Source organism: Hypanus sabinus, chromosome 16, assembly GCF_030144855.1.
Source record: "Hypanus sabinus isolate sHypSab1 chromosome 16, sHypSab1.hap1, whole genome shotgun sequence".
In the NCBI taxonomy this organism is placed as follows: Eukaryota; Metazoa; Chordata; class Chondrichthyes; order Myliobatiformes; family Dasyatidae; genus Hypanus; species Hypanus sabinus.
Window position 1 is genome coordinate 67911699 of NC_082721.1, and position 13975 is coordinate 67925673.

The 13975-nt window shown below is 43.4% G+C and overlaps 1 protein-coding gene across 1 annotated transcript in view; it reads left to right on the forward strand.

The window, feature by feature from the left end:
• Nucleotides 1–13975, forward strand: part of LOC132406403 (cdc42-interacting protein 4-like) — a 172658-nt gene that overhangs the window by 115342 nt on the left and 43341 nt on the right. Inside the window, exons 7-9 of the mRNA XM_059992040.1 lie at nt 1542–1670; nt 3716–3862; nt 9904–10101. Coding sequence (XP_059848023.1) covers nt 1542–1670; nt 3716–3862; nt 9904–10101 — 474 coding nt within the window. The remainder of the gene's footprint in view (nt 1–1541; nt 1671–3715; nt 3863–9903; nt 10102–13975) is intronic.

The following is a 13975-nucleotide window of genomic DNA, read 5'->3' on the forward strand; positions in this document are numbered from 1 at the left end:
CAGAGCTGTGAGATGGCAGGTCTGAAAGCTGCACCACTTCCAAATCTCCCCTCCAATATACCAAAGAAATTTGGCTTGTCCATGTTGACTCTTCCCACTTTTTGTCAATGAATCGTATTGACAGAGCTCAATAAATGACAGAACCAGCCTCCCCACTATGGACTCTGTCTGTACTTCTCACTGACTTGGTAAAGCATAGTAACATAGTCAAAGACCCCAGCAAGATATTCCCTCCCCTGCCTCTTCCCATTGTGCAGAAGATACAAAAAACCTGAAAGGACATGCCACCAGGCTTAAGGACAGCTTCTATCCCACTGTTATAAGACTTCTGAAAATTTTATTGTAACTTAGAGTAATTTGTTGTGCCTGCACTGTATTGCTGCCACAAAACAAAAAAAAACAAGTGTTATGTCAGTGAGAATAAAACTGATTTTGATTCTAAGTAGCTCCCTAAGTAGTTAACCTCACACTCAACCTTATTATGAACTTGTTCATTTTTGTTTACCTTCACTGCACTTTCTCTGTCGCTGTCAATACGTGGTGTTACGGTTTTATCTGTATCAACAGTACTTAAGATAAGCTTTTCACTCTATTTCGGTACATGTGACAATGATAAACCAAAGCCATTGTCAGCGCAGCTCTAAATGGGATGAATGTTTCTGTCTCCTCTGTCCTTTCATCTGACAAGATCCAGACCCAATTGCTACTGACATTTTTATCAGCACCTCTTTAATCGTTTCAGAATAACTTTATAAGGATGAACTTTATTTGCCACATTTCACGTACAGTGAAATGTGTCGCTTGTGTTGTGGATGTGCTGGGGGCAGCCCACATTTGTCATGATGCTTCCGGTGCCGACATAGCATGCCCACAACTTGTGTGCCTTTGGAATGTGGGTGGAAACCAGAGCACCTGGAGGAAACCTACACGGTCACAGGGAGGACGTAGACAGACTGTGGTGGGAATTGATCCCTGATCTTGTAGCCGGCACACTAACTATTATGCCAAACCCAGTTAACTTTCTGCCCCTCTCTGTCAAAAGAACCAGGTCAATTTTCATCCTGTCCTATAACTTTACACATATCAACTCTTGGAAATGCCACACTAGGGCATGTAATAGACCAAGATAGTAAAAACCATGTAGCCAACTGGATACCCACACTAAGCAGTACTGCCTCTTTAATTACGAGTCTGAAAGTTGTTGGTTGTAACTTTGGCAGTGAAGAGAGATGAAATGTTATCTAATCAGTTGCCAGAATGTGGCCAGGGCACATGTGATTGATTGTGTGGTGAATCGATTGGGCATCCTGTGTGTGGAGCGCTCTTTCTTTTTGCATGGGCTTTCAAGTGCGCAAGTTTCGTAGCGCTTATAGCTCCCACACTGCAAGTTGCCCAGCAGGTACCATGACTAACAATAGTGTTTAATCCTACCGCTCTACTCTGTGCATACGTAGCCAGAGGTACCTGGAATTCTGACAGAGTGATTGAATGAGGTTCCTTCATCACCAAAGCACAAACAATGTCCCTTGGTCGCTCTTCAGGCAAAACAGCAAGCGAACCTGCGGAACCACATGGCAGAGGAGAGCAAAAACGAATATGCTGCTCAGCTGCAGAAGTACAACAAGGACCAAAACGAGTTTTACTTTGTGGAAATGCCCAACGTTTTCAATGTAAGTTTGACAAATTAGAGTTTTGGGTGCAGGGGGGGGGAGGGTGGGCAAACTGAGCAATGGGTAACTGTCAGGTTGACATTAGTAAGGGAAAAACACTTGAACGAGGTATGTTTGGAATGTAGGTATTTGAAGTGCTAGGTTACAATGTAGTGGATGGTGATCCTGGATTCACTTTATTTGTAGGTAGACCAGATAGGGAAGTGAATGCATTAAATCCTATGTCAAATCTTCCAAGTTTGTCGTGAAATCTTCAGAATTGGTTTCCAGCTGAGAATTCAGATCGGATTGGGCTGCAGAGCATTCAGTAAACAGAGTCGAGGCAAAACTTGAGGGTCTTGTGGACAAGTAGGGAGGGAAGAAAGGTTGCAGCCATGCCTATCTATACTGATCTGACTTGCCTGATTTAATTCCATATCCCTCTATGCCCTGTTCATTCAAGTACCTGTCCAGATGCCTTTTAAATGTTGCTACTGTTCTTGCCATCTCCTTCATATTATCTGGCAGCTCATTCCAAGTACCAGCTACTCTTTGTGTAAAAGAAGAATATACTCCTCAGACCCCCCCCCCCCAAACCTCTTCCCTCTCACCTTAAACCTACACCCTCTAACTTTAGATATGCCTACCATGGGAAACAGCCTCTAGCTATCTACTTTATCTGCCCGGCCAGGTTCTCCTGACAGATCAAGTCCTCCAATTCAATAACATCCTCATGTTTCTTTTCTGCAGCTTCTCTGGGCTATGTTACAGCACTGTAGAGGCTCTTCCAGCCTACTCTAAGATCAATCTAACCCTTCCCTCATACATAGCCCTCCATTTTTATATCATCCATGTGTCTAAGTTTTTTTTTAAAGTCCCTTATGTATCTACCTGTATCATCACTCCTGGCAGGGCATTCCACACACCTATCACTTGTGTAAAGAACCCCCAAAAAAGTAAAAATTACTTCTGACCCCCCACCCCTGTACATTCCTCCAATCACCCTCAAATTATACCCCCTGATATTAACAATTAAGCCCTGTAAAAAGTTTCTGGTTATCCACTCAATCTATGTCTCTGATCATCTTGTACTCCTATATCTAGTGGCCTCTCATCCTCTTCACTCCAAAGAGACGAGCCCTAGCTCAGTCAACCTGTCCTCATAGGACATGCTCCCCAATCCAGGCAGCATCCTGGTAAATCTCCCCTGCATCCTCTCTCAACTTTTTTCTTCTGTTTTGTTCTCTTCTTGCATGACTCGCTTAATTTTATTTTTAAAATATGTTTTTATTGTAATTTATAGATTTTTATTATTATGTATTGCAATGTACTGCTGCCACAGAACAACAAATTTCACGTCATATGCCAGTGATATTGACTCTAATTCCGATTCCTTACTCACTCTTCCACTTCCTCATCCAAGTGATTTATAAAAGTCACCAAGACCAGGTGCCTTCCTAACCAACAACTAGATGGGAGGTAATTTGATAGAGGTGTAAAAGATGATGAGAGGCATAGAACGTGTGGATAGCCAGAGAGTTTTTCTCAGGGTGGAAATGGGTAATATGAGAAGGCATAATTTTAAGGTGATTGGAGCAAAGTATAGAGGGGGATGACAGAGGTAAGTTTCTTAGAGTATTGGGTGCATGGAATACCCTGCCAGTGTGGTGGTAGAGACACATATATAAGGAACATAGGCATGTGGATGATAGAAAAGTGGAGGGCTCTGTAGGAGGAGCAGATTAGACTGATTTTAGAGTAGGTTAAAAGGTCAGCATAACATTGTGGGCTGAAGGGCCTGTACTGTGTTCTATCTACCAGCTCTTATAATCAATGCCTTGTGATTATTCTCTGCCAGTTCAACTTGCAGCTTGTATGGAGATTGATTTTCAATCCTGGAAAGCTTATGTAACATTGACAGTCATGCCAAGCATCTATATTCTTATGTTCTGAGCTTGAGTACTTGAGGGGCCCTAACATTTATGTGTACTGTGAGGCCCGGGCATCTTCTGGTGTACCTGTGGCCATTTTCTTGACCAGCCATCCACCTGGTGTTGTTTCTGCAGAAGCTGCAAGACATGGATGAGCGGCGGACACGGAAACTCTGTGAGGCGTACAAGATGTTTGCGGACACAGAACGGAAGGTCATGCCCATCATTGGGAAGTGTCTGGACGAGATGACAAAAGCTGCGGAGTCTGTGAATGAAAGTGGTGTACGTAGGATCATTAATCGTTGCACACGTTACTCACCCTGCAAATGCCTTTTTCATAAGCTCTTTTCTGGAAAATGTTATGGCGCTATTAAAGCAAAATCTTCGCGCCATCTTAAAAGTTGCTTCCCCCAGGCGGCTAATCTGATTAACCATTCTAGTTGGGCCCCGCCCCACTTTATCAATGACCACCTGCACTGTACACACTTGAAAACACTCTTTATAATGCTGTTTGCATTGTAAGTACATGCTGGTATTTATGTATTTATGCACATTTTATTCCAGATCTGCACTTCAACCTCACTTATTTTTATATAATTATTTATTGTTTGTAACTGTTGAATGTTGTTGTTCTTTGTTGCAAATCATACTAACACACCACAGCAAATTCCTAATACATGTAAGTGTATATGGCAAGAAAAACTTGATCCTTGATCATAGAAAAACAGGCCATTCACTGCAACGGTTCTGCGCCCATTTATACTAGTCCAGCTTTATTCTCTGCACCATCCCATCATCTTCCCGTCCAGATTCTACCACTCTCTTACCTATTTGTTGTAATTTACAGCAGCAAATTAACCTTCCAGCCTGCACGTCTTTCTGATGTGGAAGGCAACCAGAGAACCATAGAGCCAAGCAGGGAAACAACTGCTTCAGCCCACAGGGACCAAGGCGCTCAAAGTTAGGACATCAAGTAACGCAATGTGAAAATATAACATGTTTCAGTCACATTGTCTTAATAGCAAATATTTAACAGGATAATGTCAAGCTCCTCAGAATAGATCAATGGGATCTTTTACATGCAGTTTGGAAAATGGGCAGAATGATCCTCCGTTCTCTTCAGAATTAGGGAGTATTTCTTACGTGGATTGATTTTGGAATTGTCATTATAATCACCAGAGCAATTCTGATTTCTGCTTGGAGTTTGCATATAGATTTCCACCTCAGTAGAATGGAAACAGTACAGAGAAAATCAAAGAGGATATTGCCAGGGTCCTGCCAACTAGGATTTTCATCTAAACTAGTCCCATTTGGCCCATATCCCTCTAAGCCTTTCCTATCTGTATTCATGCCATTTACTAAATGTTCTCTAAAAGTTGCCTCTTAGGTTCCTATTAAGCCTCTCTCTTCCCACCTGAAAGAGAGATTCAATCTCTCTTGGTTTAAGGTGAGAGGGGAGAGATTCAATAGGAACCTATTCTAACCCTGGAGAGAATGTGTAATTCATCCGAACCACGCCCCTCATGATTGCATACATGTTTATGAGGTCACCCCTCAGTCTCTTGTGTTCCAAGGAATAAAGTCCTGGCCTTTCTAATCTCTCCTTGTTACTCAGGCCTTCACATCCTGGCAGCTTCCTCATAAACTCTCTCTGCACTGCTTCCATTTTAACGAGGGGTAAACCCACACGCAGACAGCACTGGAAATCAGAATAGCTCTGGTGATCAGAATGCCAATTCAGTACTTCATAACCAAGTGTTAGTCCATGGCCTCTCTCATGTTAGAGAAGCAGCACCTCTTATTCCATTTGAGTAGCCTCCAACCTGATGGCATGAACATTAATTTCATCAACTTCTCATAATTTTAACGAACTCTTCCTTTTCTCTTCTTCCATTCCCTATTCTGTCTCCTATTTTACTCCTCCTTTTATCTTCATCTACCTATCACCTCCCTTTGGTACCCCCAACTCCTTTCCTTTCTCCTCTCCTCTCCTATCAGATTTTTCCTTCTTCAGTTCTTTCACCTCTTCCACCTATCATAGAAAGATAGAAAACCTACAGCACAATACAGGCCCTTTGGCCCACAAAGCTGTGCCAAACATGTCCCTACCTTAGAACTACCTAGGCTTTACTCATAGCCCTCTGTTTTTCTAAGTTCCATGTAGCCACTCAGGAGTCTCTTAAAAGACCCTATCGTTTCCGTCTCCACCACCACCACCGGCAGCCCATTCCACGCACTCACCACTCTGCGTAAAAAAAACCTACTGCTGACATCTCCTCTGTACCTATTCCAAGCACCTTAAAACTACGTCCTCTCATGCTAGCCATTTCAGCCTTGGGGAAAAGCCTCTTTCTATCCACACGATCAATGCCTCTCATGATCTTGTATTGCTCTATCAGGTTACCTCTCATCCTCTGTCACTCCAAGAAGAAAAGGCTGAGTTCACTCAACCTATTCTCATAAGGCATGCTCCCCAATCCAGGCAACATCATTGTAAATCTCCTCTGCACCCTTTCTATGGTTTCCTCGTCCTTTCTGTAGTGAGGTGACCAGAACTGAGCACTGCCAGCTTCATCTCCGTGCTTCTTACTTCATTCCCCCCCCCTCCCAGTCACCCATCTTCTACCTCACCTGGTTTCACCTCTCACCTACCAGCTTATATTCCTTCTCCTCCCCTGCAACCTTATTTGTCTTCTGTCTCCTTCCCTTCCAGTCCTGATGAAGGGTTTTGGACCAAAACGTTGACTGATCCTCCATAGATGCTGTCTGACCTGCTGAGTTCCTCGAGCATTTCGTGTGTGTTGCTGAGGATAACTCTCTGCCCTCCATATTGAACGTAAAAGATCCTATAGATCCATTCTGCAGAGTTTGGGATTATCCTGTCAAAGATTTAGACAACGTGATTGAAACAAATTACCTGTAAATGCGAGATGCTGTGGATGCTGACGATCCAGAGTGACACGTAAGGAATGCAGGAGGAACGTCCGGTTGGAGGCTACCCAAATGGAATACCAAGTGTTACTCTTCCAGCCTGAGAGTGGCCTCATCACGCCTGTTACACGAATCACCCCTTGTAATAATGATCAGTGAGGCACAGAGAATCTGTATTTACCAGTAATTAACTTCTGTTGTCTCATCTAAAAAGCCTGTGGTTTCACAAGCTAACCACCTGTGGGAAGCCCACTACAAACCCTACCCACCCCATGAACAGTCAATGAAGAGAAATGGTATTACCTGGGAAAGGAGCCTTCGCGGGCCAGGCGTTCCGTGGGGCCCTCTTACTCATGATGGTTGGTCTCTGGCTGCTGGACAGTTATCGCCCCTGCGTATTTGGAGCTCCTGACTCTTCTCGTGTTCCTCATCAGTTCAACTGGTCAATCTCAATCCCATTGGCTCAAGGTCACCTTCTTACTGGTTCTCGTCCTGGGCTGCAACCAACACTGTTTCATGGCTCTGCCCACCCCAGCCTTGTGTATATGTGTCTTTACACTCTGACTGGTCCAAACCAGTTAAACGAGGCAACCCAGAGAGAGTCTAACGAGATTGCAGACAGTTTCTTCCATAGGTCTGGCATTTTACATAACAAGTAGCACTCATCTGAGAATAGTGTTTAGCTCTTTGTGTCCACATTCAGTTGCTCTGATTAGATTATCCTAGAGCAAGAATCAGTTCAGAGTCCACAAATTGGGGAGGAGTGTGGGGGGTGGGTAGGAAACAAAGACAATTGGTTTGTCTGCTTCCCCTGTCCTTGACTTGTCAAATCCACTCATTGTTTCTTCTGGCCAACAGGAGGTCTTGGATGTGTGAAAGCAGAATGGAATTAAAATGGTTAGCACTGGATAATCCTCCCTATTGCAGACCGAACAAATGTTTGCTTGTTTTTTTTTAAATTGCATCATGGGAGGACCTAATTCTGTGCAGTTTGCTGTCTGTGTTTCCTTCATCCTTTCAGCGCGAAAGGATACCAGAAACAATTCCTTACCTGCAGAACATTTCAGAGTTCTGAAAGTACTTTAGAATTACTAGCTCCTTTTCTGTCTTTGAACAACAATCTGTACAGTATTACCCGGTGCTCCAAGAACAGGGCTGCTTCACTTGATTCTGCAATAGATGAAGGTTTACCATGTTGTTTGAGTTCAAGTTTAATGTCATTTCAACTATATACATGTATGCTGCCAAACAAAACAACTTTCCTTCAGACCAGGGGGTACAACACAGTAATTCACACACAACAGATAAAGTAATATTACCATAAATAAATAAATTAATAATAAGGTGCAATTATGTGACGACTTAAAGAGTAAAACTGTATAACGCTACTGTTGTTTCATGTGTGGCGAGACCTGGGTGGTTGTAGGGAGTCTCACAGACTGGGGAAAGAAGCTGCTTCTCATCCTAACAGTCCTTGTCCTACTGCAACAGCACCTCCTTCCTGATGATAGAGGCTCAAAGAGATCGTTGGACGGATGGGAGGGATCATTGATGATGCTCAGGGTACCTCAGATGGGTAGAACAGAGACCCCAGTGATCCTCACAGCAGCCCTCACAATCCTTCGTGATGCCTTGCAATTCCCGTACCAGATGGTGATGCGCCTGGTCAGGACACTGTCAGTGTTGCTGCTGTAAAAATTGGTCAGAATGAGGGTGGTGGGTGGGAGGGGAACCTCACTTGTCTCAGTCTCCTCAGGAACTGGAGATGCTGTTGTGCTTCCTTAACTAAGGAGGTGGTGTTGAGGGACCTTCCATTATGTGCCCTCCCAGAAGCTTGGTGCTCTTAACTCTCTCCAAGGAGGAGCTGTTAATGTGCGATGAGGAGTGGTCAGCCTACACCTTCCTAAAATCCACCATCATCTCTTTAGTCTTGTCCACATTGAGACTCAGGTTGTTGTGCTTGCATCATTCTACCAGCTACTTTACCTCCTCTCTGTACACCGTCTCCTGTTCTTCAAGGCATACAATCCAAGAGTAGTAGTAATTCTGTCCTTGCTCAACAGCCTTTCAATTTTTTAAATGTATTTCAAAGTTCAAAGCAAATTTATTATCAGAGTACACACATGTCACCAGTACTACCCTGAGATTCATTTTCTTGTGGGCATTGTCAGCAAATACAAAGAAACAGAATAGAATCAGTGAATAACCAGACACACAGGATGCACAAACAACTAATGTGCAGGAGACAACAAACTATGCACTTACAAAAGAATAAAAACAAAAAAAAATTAAGCAATAAATATCAAGAGCACAAAATGAGGCGTCCCTAAACGTTAATCCATAGGTTGTAGGAACAGTTAGGTGTTGGAGTGAGTGAAGTTGAGTGAAATTATCCCCACTGGTTCAAGAGCCTCATGCTTGAGGGGTAGCAACTGTTCCTAAACCTGTTGGTGTGGCTCCTTGCTGATGGTAGTAGCGAGAAGAGATTATGTTTTAGATGGTGGGGGTCACTGATGATGGATGCTGCTTTCCTGTAACAACGCCTCTGGGGAGATGAGCTCAGTGGTGGGGACGGCTTTACCTGTGGTGGATTGGGCTGTGTCCACTACTTTTTGTAAGCATTTCCGTTCAAGGGTATTGCTGTTTCCATACCAGGCCGCGATGCAACTCGTCAATATACTCTCCGCTGCATAAGTGTGTCAGAGTCTTAGATGACATGTTGAATTGTTGCAAACTTTTAAGAAAATAGAGTTGCTGTCATGTTTTCTGTGTAATTGTACTTGCATGCTGGATCCAGGGCAGATTCTCTGAAATGATAACACTGAATACTTTGAAGGTGCTCACCCTCTCCACCTCTGAAGGACACTGGCATAAACCAAGATCTATTGTCCATCCATAATTGGGCCCTGCACTGAGTAGCTGGTCAGCTCATCACACAGGGCACTCAGTGAATTACATATAGCCTAGACTGGGCCAGACCGCAATACCTGAAGGATTCAAGGTTCAGATTTATTTATCACCTGTACATCAAAACTTGCAGTGAAATGGGCTGTTTGCTTTAACAACCAACGCACCTGAGGGTGTGCTGGGGCAGCTCGCCAGCATCACCACACATTCCGGCGCTAACACAAATAAAAATAGTAATAATTTATTGCTGTCATGCCCCATTACTGAGATGAGATTTTTGTTGCAGATGGAGTTATTTTTTAATTAATTTAAATTCCTCAGGGGCTGTGATGGGCTATGTTGTTGGTAGTCCTAGCTTCTGGGTGCAGATTCACTTAATTAACCACTGAGTTATAATGATTACAACATGTGCATGATTAGCTGAGTAAACTAGAAGCAAATCTGCTGATTTTTTTTCTTCTTGTTTTTTTTTCTCTTGGAATCAGGATTCTCGTGTTCTGATTGAGGCCTACAAATCAGGATTTGAGAGGCCAGGGGAGTTAGAGTTTGAAGACTACAGCCAGCTGATTAATCGAACTTCTTCAGAAAATAGCATTGGTTCCCTTAAATCAGAGTCAAAGGTTGACCAAAGGACCATCGGCAAAAGCAAGAACAAACGCTGGCCATTCGGCAAGAAGAACAAGGTAAGGGCTGACTGCTAACTAGGGTACCATCATTTAAGGCGTAGATCAGTGTTGTACAGGTCACAAACCCATCTAGTCTTTGCTGACCACTTACACTAATCCTACTTTATTCCTCCCACATCTCCACCAACATCCTGCTCCACTTCGACTGATTCTACCACCCACCACTAGGGTTGAGTTACCAACTTGGACGTCTTTGAGATGTGGGAGGAAACTTTCTGGAGACTTGGGTCCTTTCATTGTGGAGTTTGCACGTTCTGCATGTGACCACCTGGATTTCCCCTGAGTACTCTGATTTCCTGCCGTTATTCCAAAGACGTGCGGGCCAGTAAGATCATAAAACCATCGAATCTTCTCTGCCATTTATTCATGGCTGATCCATTTCCTTCCCAATCTCATTCTCCTGCCTTCTTCCCATAACTTTTCACTCCCTGACGAATCAAGAACCTATCAACCTCACTCAGGCCTTCACAACTGCTTGTGGCAACAAACCCCACAGATTCACCACCCTCTGGCTAGAGAAATTCCTCCTCATCCCCGTTCTAAATGCATGCCCCTCTATTCTGAGGCTGTGCCCTTTTAGTCCTAGACTCCCCTTCTGTAGGAAACATCTTCTCCACATTCATTCTGCCTAGGCCTTTCGACATTCAGTAGGTTTCAATTCTTCTAAATTCAAGCAAGTACAGGCCCAGTGCCATCCAACATTGCTCACATGATAAGCCTTTCATTCCTGGAATCATTTTCGTGAACTTTCTTTTGAACCCCCTCCAATGTCAGCTCATCTTGGATAAGGGGCCCAAAACAGCTCTCAGTACTCCAAGTGAGGCCTTATAAAGCCTCAACACTACATCCTTATTTTTATATTCTAGACCTGGCAAAATGAACCCTAACATTGCATTTCCTTTCTTCACCCCCGACTCAATCTGCAATTTGACCTTTAGGGAGTCCTGCACCTCTTGCATCTTTTTGCATCTCTTGAGTTTTGTATTTTCTCCCCGTTCAGAAAATAGCCCACACTTTTCTTCCTTCTACCAAAGTGAATAACCACGCACTATATTCCAACTGCCACTTCTTTATGCATTCTCCTAATCTGTCTAAGTCCTTCTCTGTCTCCTCAATACGACCTGCCCCTCTACCTATCTTTGTATTGTCTGCAAGCTTGGCCACAAAACCATCAGTTCCATCACCCAAGTCATTGATGTACAATGTAACAAGAATCAGTCCCAACGTGGACCCCTGCGGAACACCACTAGTCACTGGCAGCCATTTCCCTTTACGTCTATCCTGCTTGTTAATTCTTCAAAGAATTCCAGCGGATTTATCAGGCAACGTTTTACCTTGAGGAAACCTTGCTGGCTTTGGCCTATTTTATCATGTACCTCTAAATACCCTAAAACCTCATCTTTATAAATCGCCTTCAACATCTTCTCAACCACTGAGGTCAAGCTAACTTCATTTCTTCTGCCTCCCTCCATTCATGAAGAGTGGACTGATATTCGCAATTTTCCAGTCCTCTGGAGCCATGCCAGAATCTAGTGATTCTTGAACGGTCATTACTAATTTTCCACGATCTCTTCAGCCACCTCTTTCAGAACCCTGGGGTGTAGTCCATCTGGTCCAGGTGACCTTTCTACTTTAGACCATTCAGTTTCCCAAGCACCTTCTCCCTAATAAAAGCAACTGCATTCACTTCTGTCCTCAACACTCAATCTCCCAGCTTACTGCTAGTGTCTTCTACAACGAAGACTGCAAAATACTTACTCAGTTCATCCACCATTTCTTGTTCCCCATTACTACCACTCCAGTGTCATTTTCCTATGGTCCGATATCTACTCTTTCTTTTCTTTTTATCTTTATATAACTGGAAAAAAAAACTTTTGGCATCCTCTTTGATATTATCAGCTAGCTTACTTTCATATTTTATCTTTTCACATCTTATGGCTTTTCTAGTTGCCTTATGTTGGTGCTTAAAATGTTCCCAATCCTTTATCTTCCCACTAATTTTTACTCTACTTCATGCCTTCTCTTTTGCTTTTATGTTGGCTTTGACTTCCCTTGTCAGCCACAGTTGTGTCATCCTGTCTGTTATAATACATCTTTTTGGGGTGTATTTATCCTGTGCCTTCAGAGTTGGCCCCAGAAACTCCAGCCATTGTTGCCTGCCGTCATCCCTGCTCATATCCTTCCCAATCACTTTGACCAGCTCCCCTCTCATGCATCTGTAATGCCCTTTACTCCAGTGTAGTATGGACAAATCTGACCAGCTCCCTCTCAAATTGCAGGGCAAATTCTATCATATTATGATCACTGTCTAGTTGGGGTTCCTTTATCTTAAGCTCCCTAATCAAATCTGATCCATAATGCAACACGCAATCCGGAATAGCTGATCCCCTAGTGGACAAGCTGCTCTGAAAAGCCACTTATAGACATTTTACAAAATTTCTCTCTTGGGATCCAAAATCAGCACCAACCTGATTTTCCCAGTCTACCTGCATATCGAAATCCCCCATGACTGTCGTACCATTGCCCTTTTGACATTGCCCTTTTCTCTCTCCAGTTGTAATTTGTAGCCCATATCCTGGCCTGTATATAACTCCCATCAGGGTCTTTTTACCCTGTAGTTTCTTAACTCTGCCCACAATGATCTCTTCCTAAGGATTTAATTTAATTTTTTACCAACAGAGTCACGCCAACCTCTCTGCCTACCTCCCTGTCTGTTTGATACAATGCGTATCCTTGAATATTAAGTTCCCAACTAAAATCTTCTTTTGACCACAAATGTAGGTTAGTGCCGCACTGTAAGATTAATGGGTGTTTGGTGGCCAGCGGGCCCTGGTTCCTTGTCGTGTGGCTTCATGGAGCTGGAGCACCAGGAAAGAACTCACAGTCACAGGGAGAGCATGCAGACTCCACACTGACAGCACCAGAGGTCAGGACCAAACCTGGGTTTCTGGAGCTGTGAAGCAGCAGCTCTGGTAATTGTGTCACTGCGCTGTCCTACGTTCTGGCGGGGTGCGATATGGAACTATGGACTGTGAAATCCTCCTTTACCAGCAGATTTCACCTTTAAAAGTCTGACCACTTTGGTTATCTCTTCTCCCTGAGTCACTGTTCCGGATCCAAGGTTTGGTGGTTGCATTACAGTGCAGTTGGGCTTCCTTCCGTGTACTTTGCAGGGACAGATCTCACAATGATACCGAGTACTACAGATTGGTGAGCTTCGGATAGTCACAGTAATTAACAGAATTCAGCCAAAGAAATTTTTTTAAAAGTCATGTTTCATATCATTGGCATATGTTGCAAAATTTGCTGCAGTGGGACTGTGTAATACATAAAAGTAGTGTAAATTACAAAAAGTATATGTGAAAATTAAATTAATGGAGTAGTGCAAAATGAGCAAAACTGGTGAGAATCTGATGGCAGAAGGGAAGAAACTACTCTCTGATGAAGATGAGACAGACAGACAGACATACTTTATTGATCCCGAGGGAAACTGGGTAAGAGTGCATCCTGTATGGTGATGGATGCTGCTTTTGTGAGGCATCGCCTATTGAAAATGTCCTCAGTGATGCAGCCAGTTAGAATGTTCTCCACAGGACATCTATAAAAATTTGCTGCAGCCTTTGACATACCAAATCTCCTCAAACTCCCTATGAAATATACGATAGCTGCTGGCATGTCTTTTTTGTAATTGCATCACAGTCACAGTCTTCTCATGATCGGAGAGAAGGAAAAGACTGAGAAGAGGTTTGTCTGGTTCAAACTATTCCACCCAAACCATAAACAACATGGCAAAATGGATACTGGGTCAGTATGACTTAGGCTGATTTGCCATCATCTTGGCGTAGAACAGCGGGATAGCTAACAAGTTATT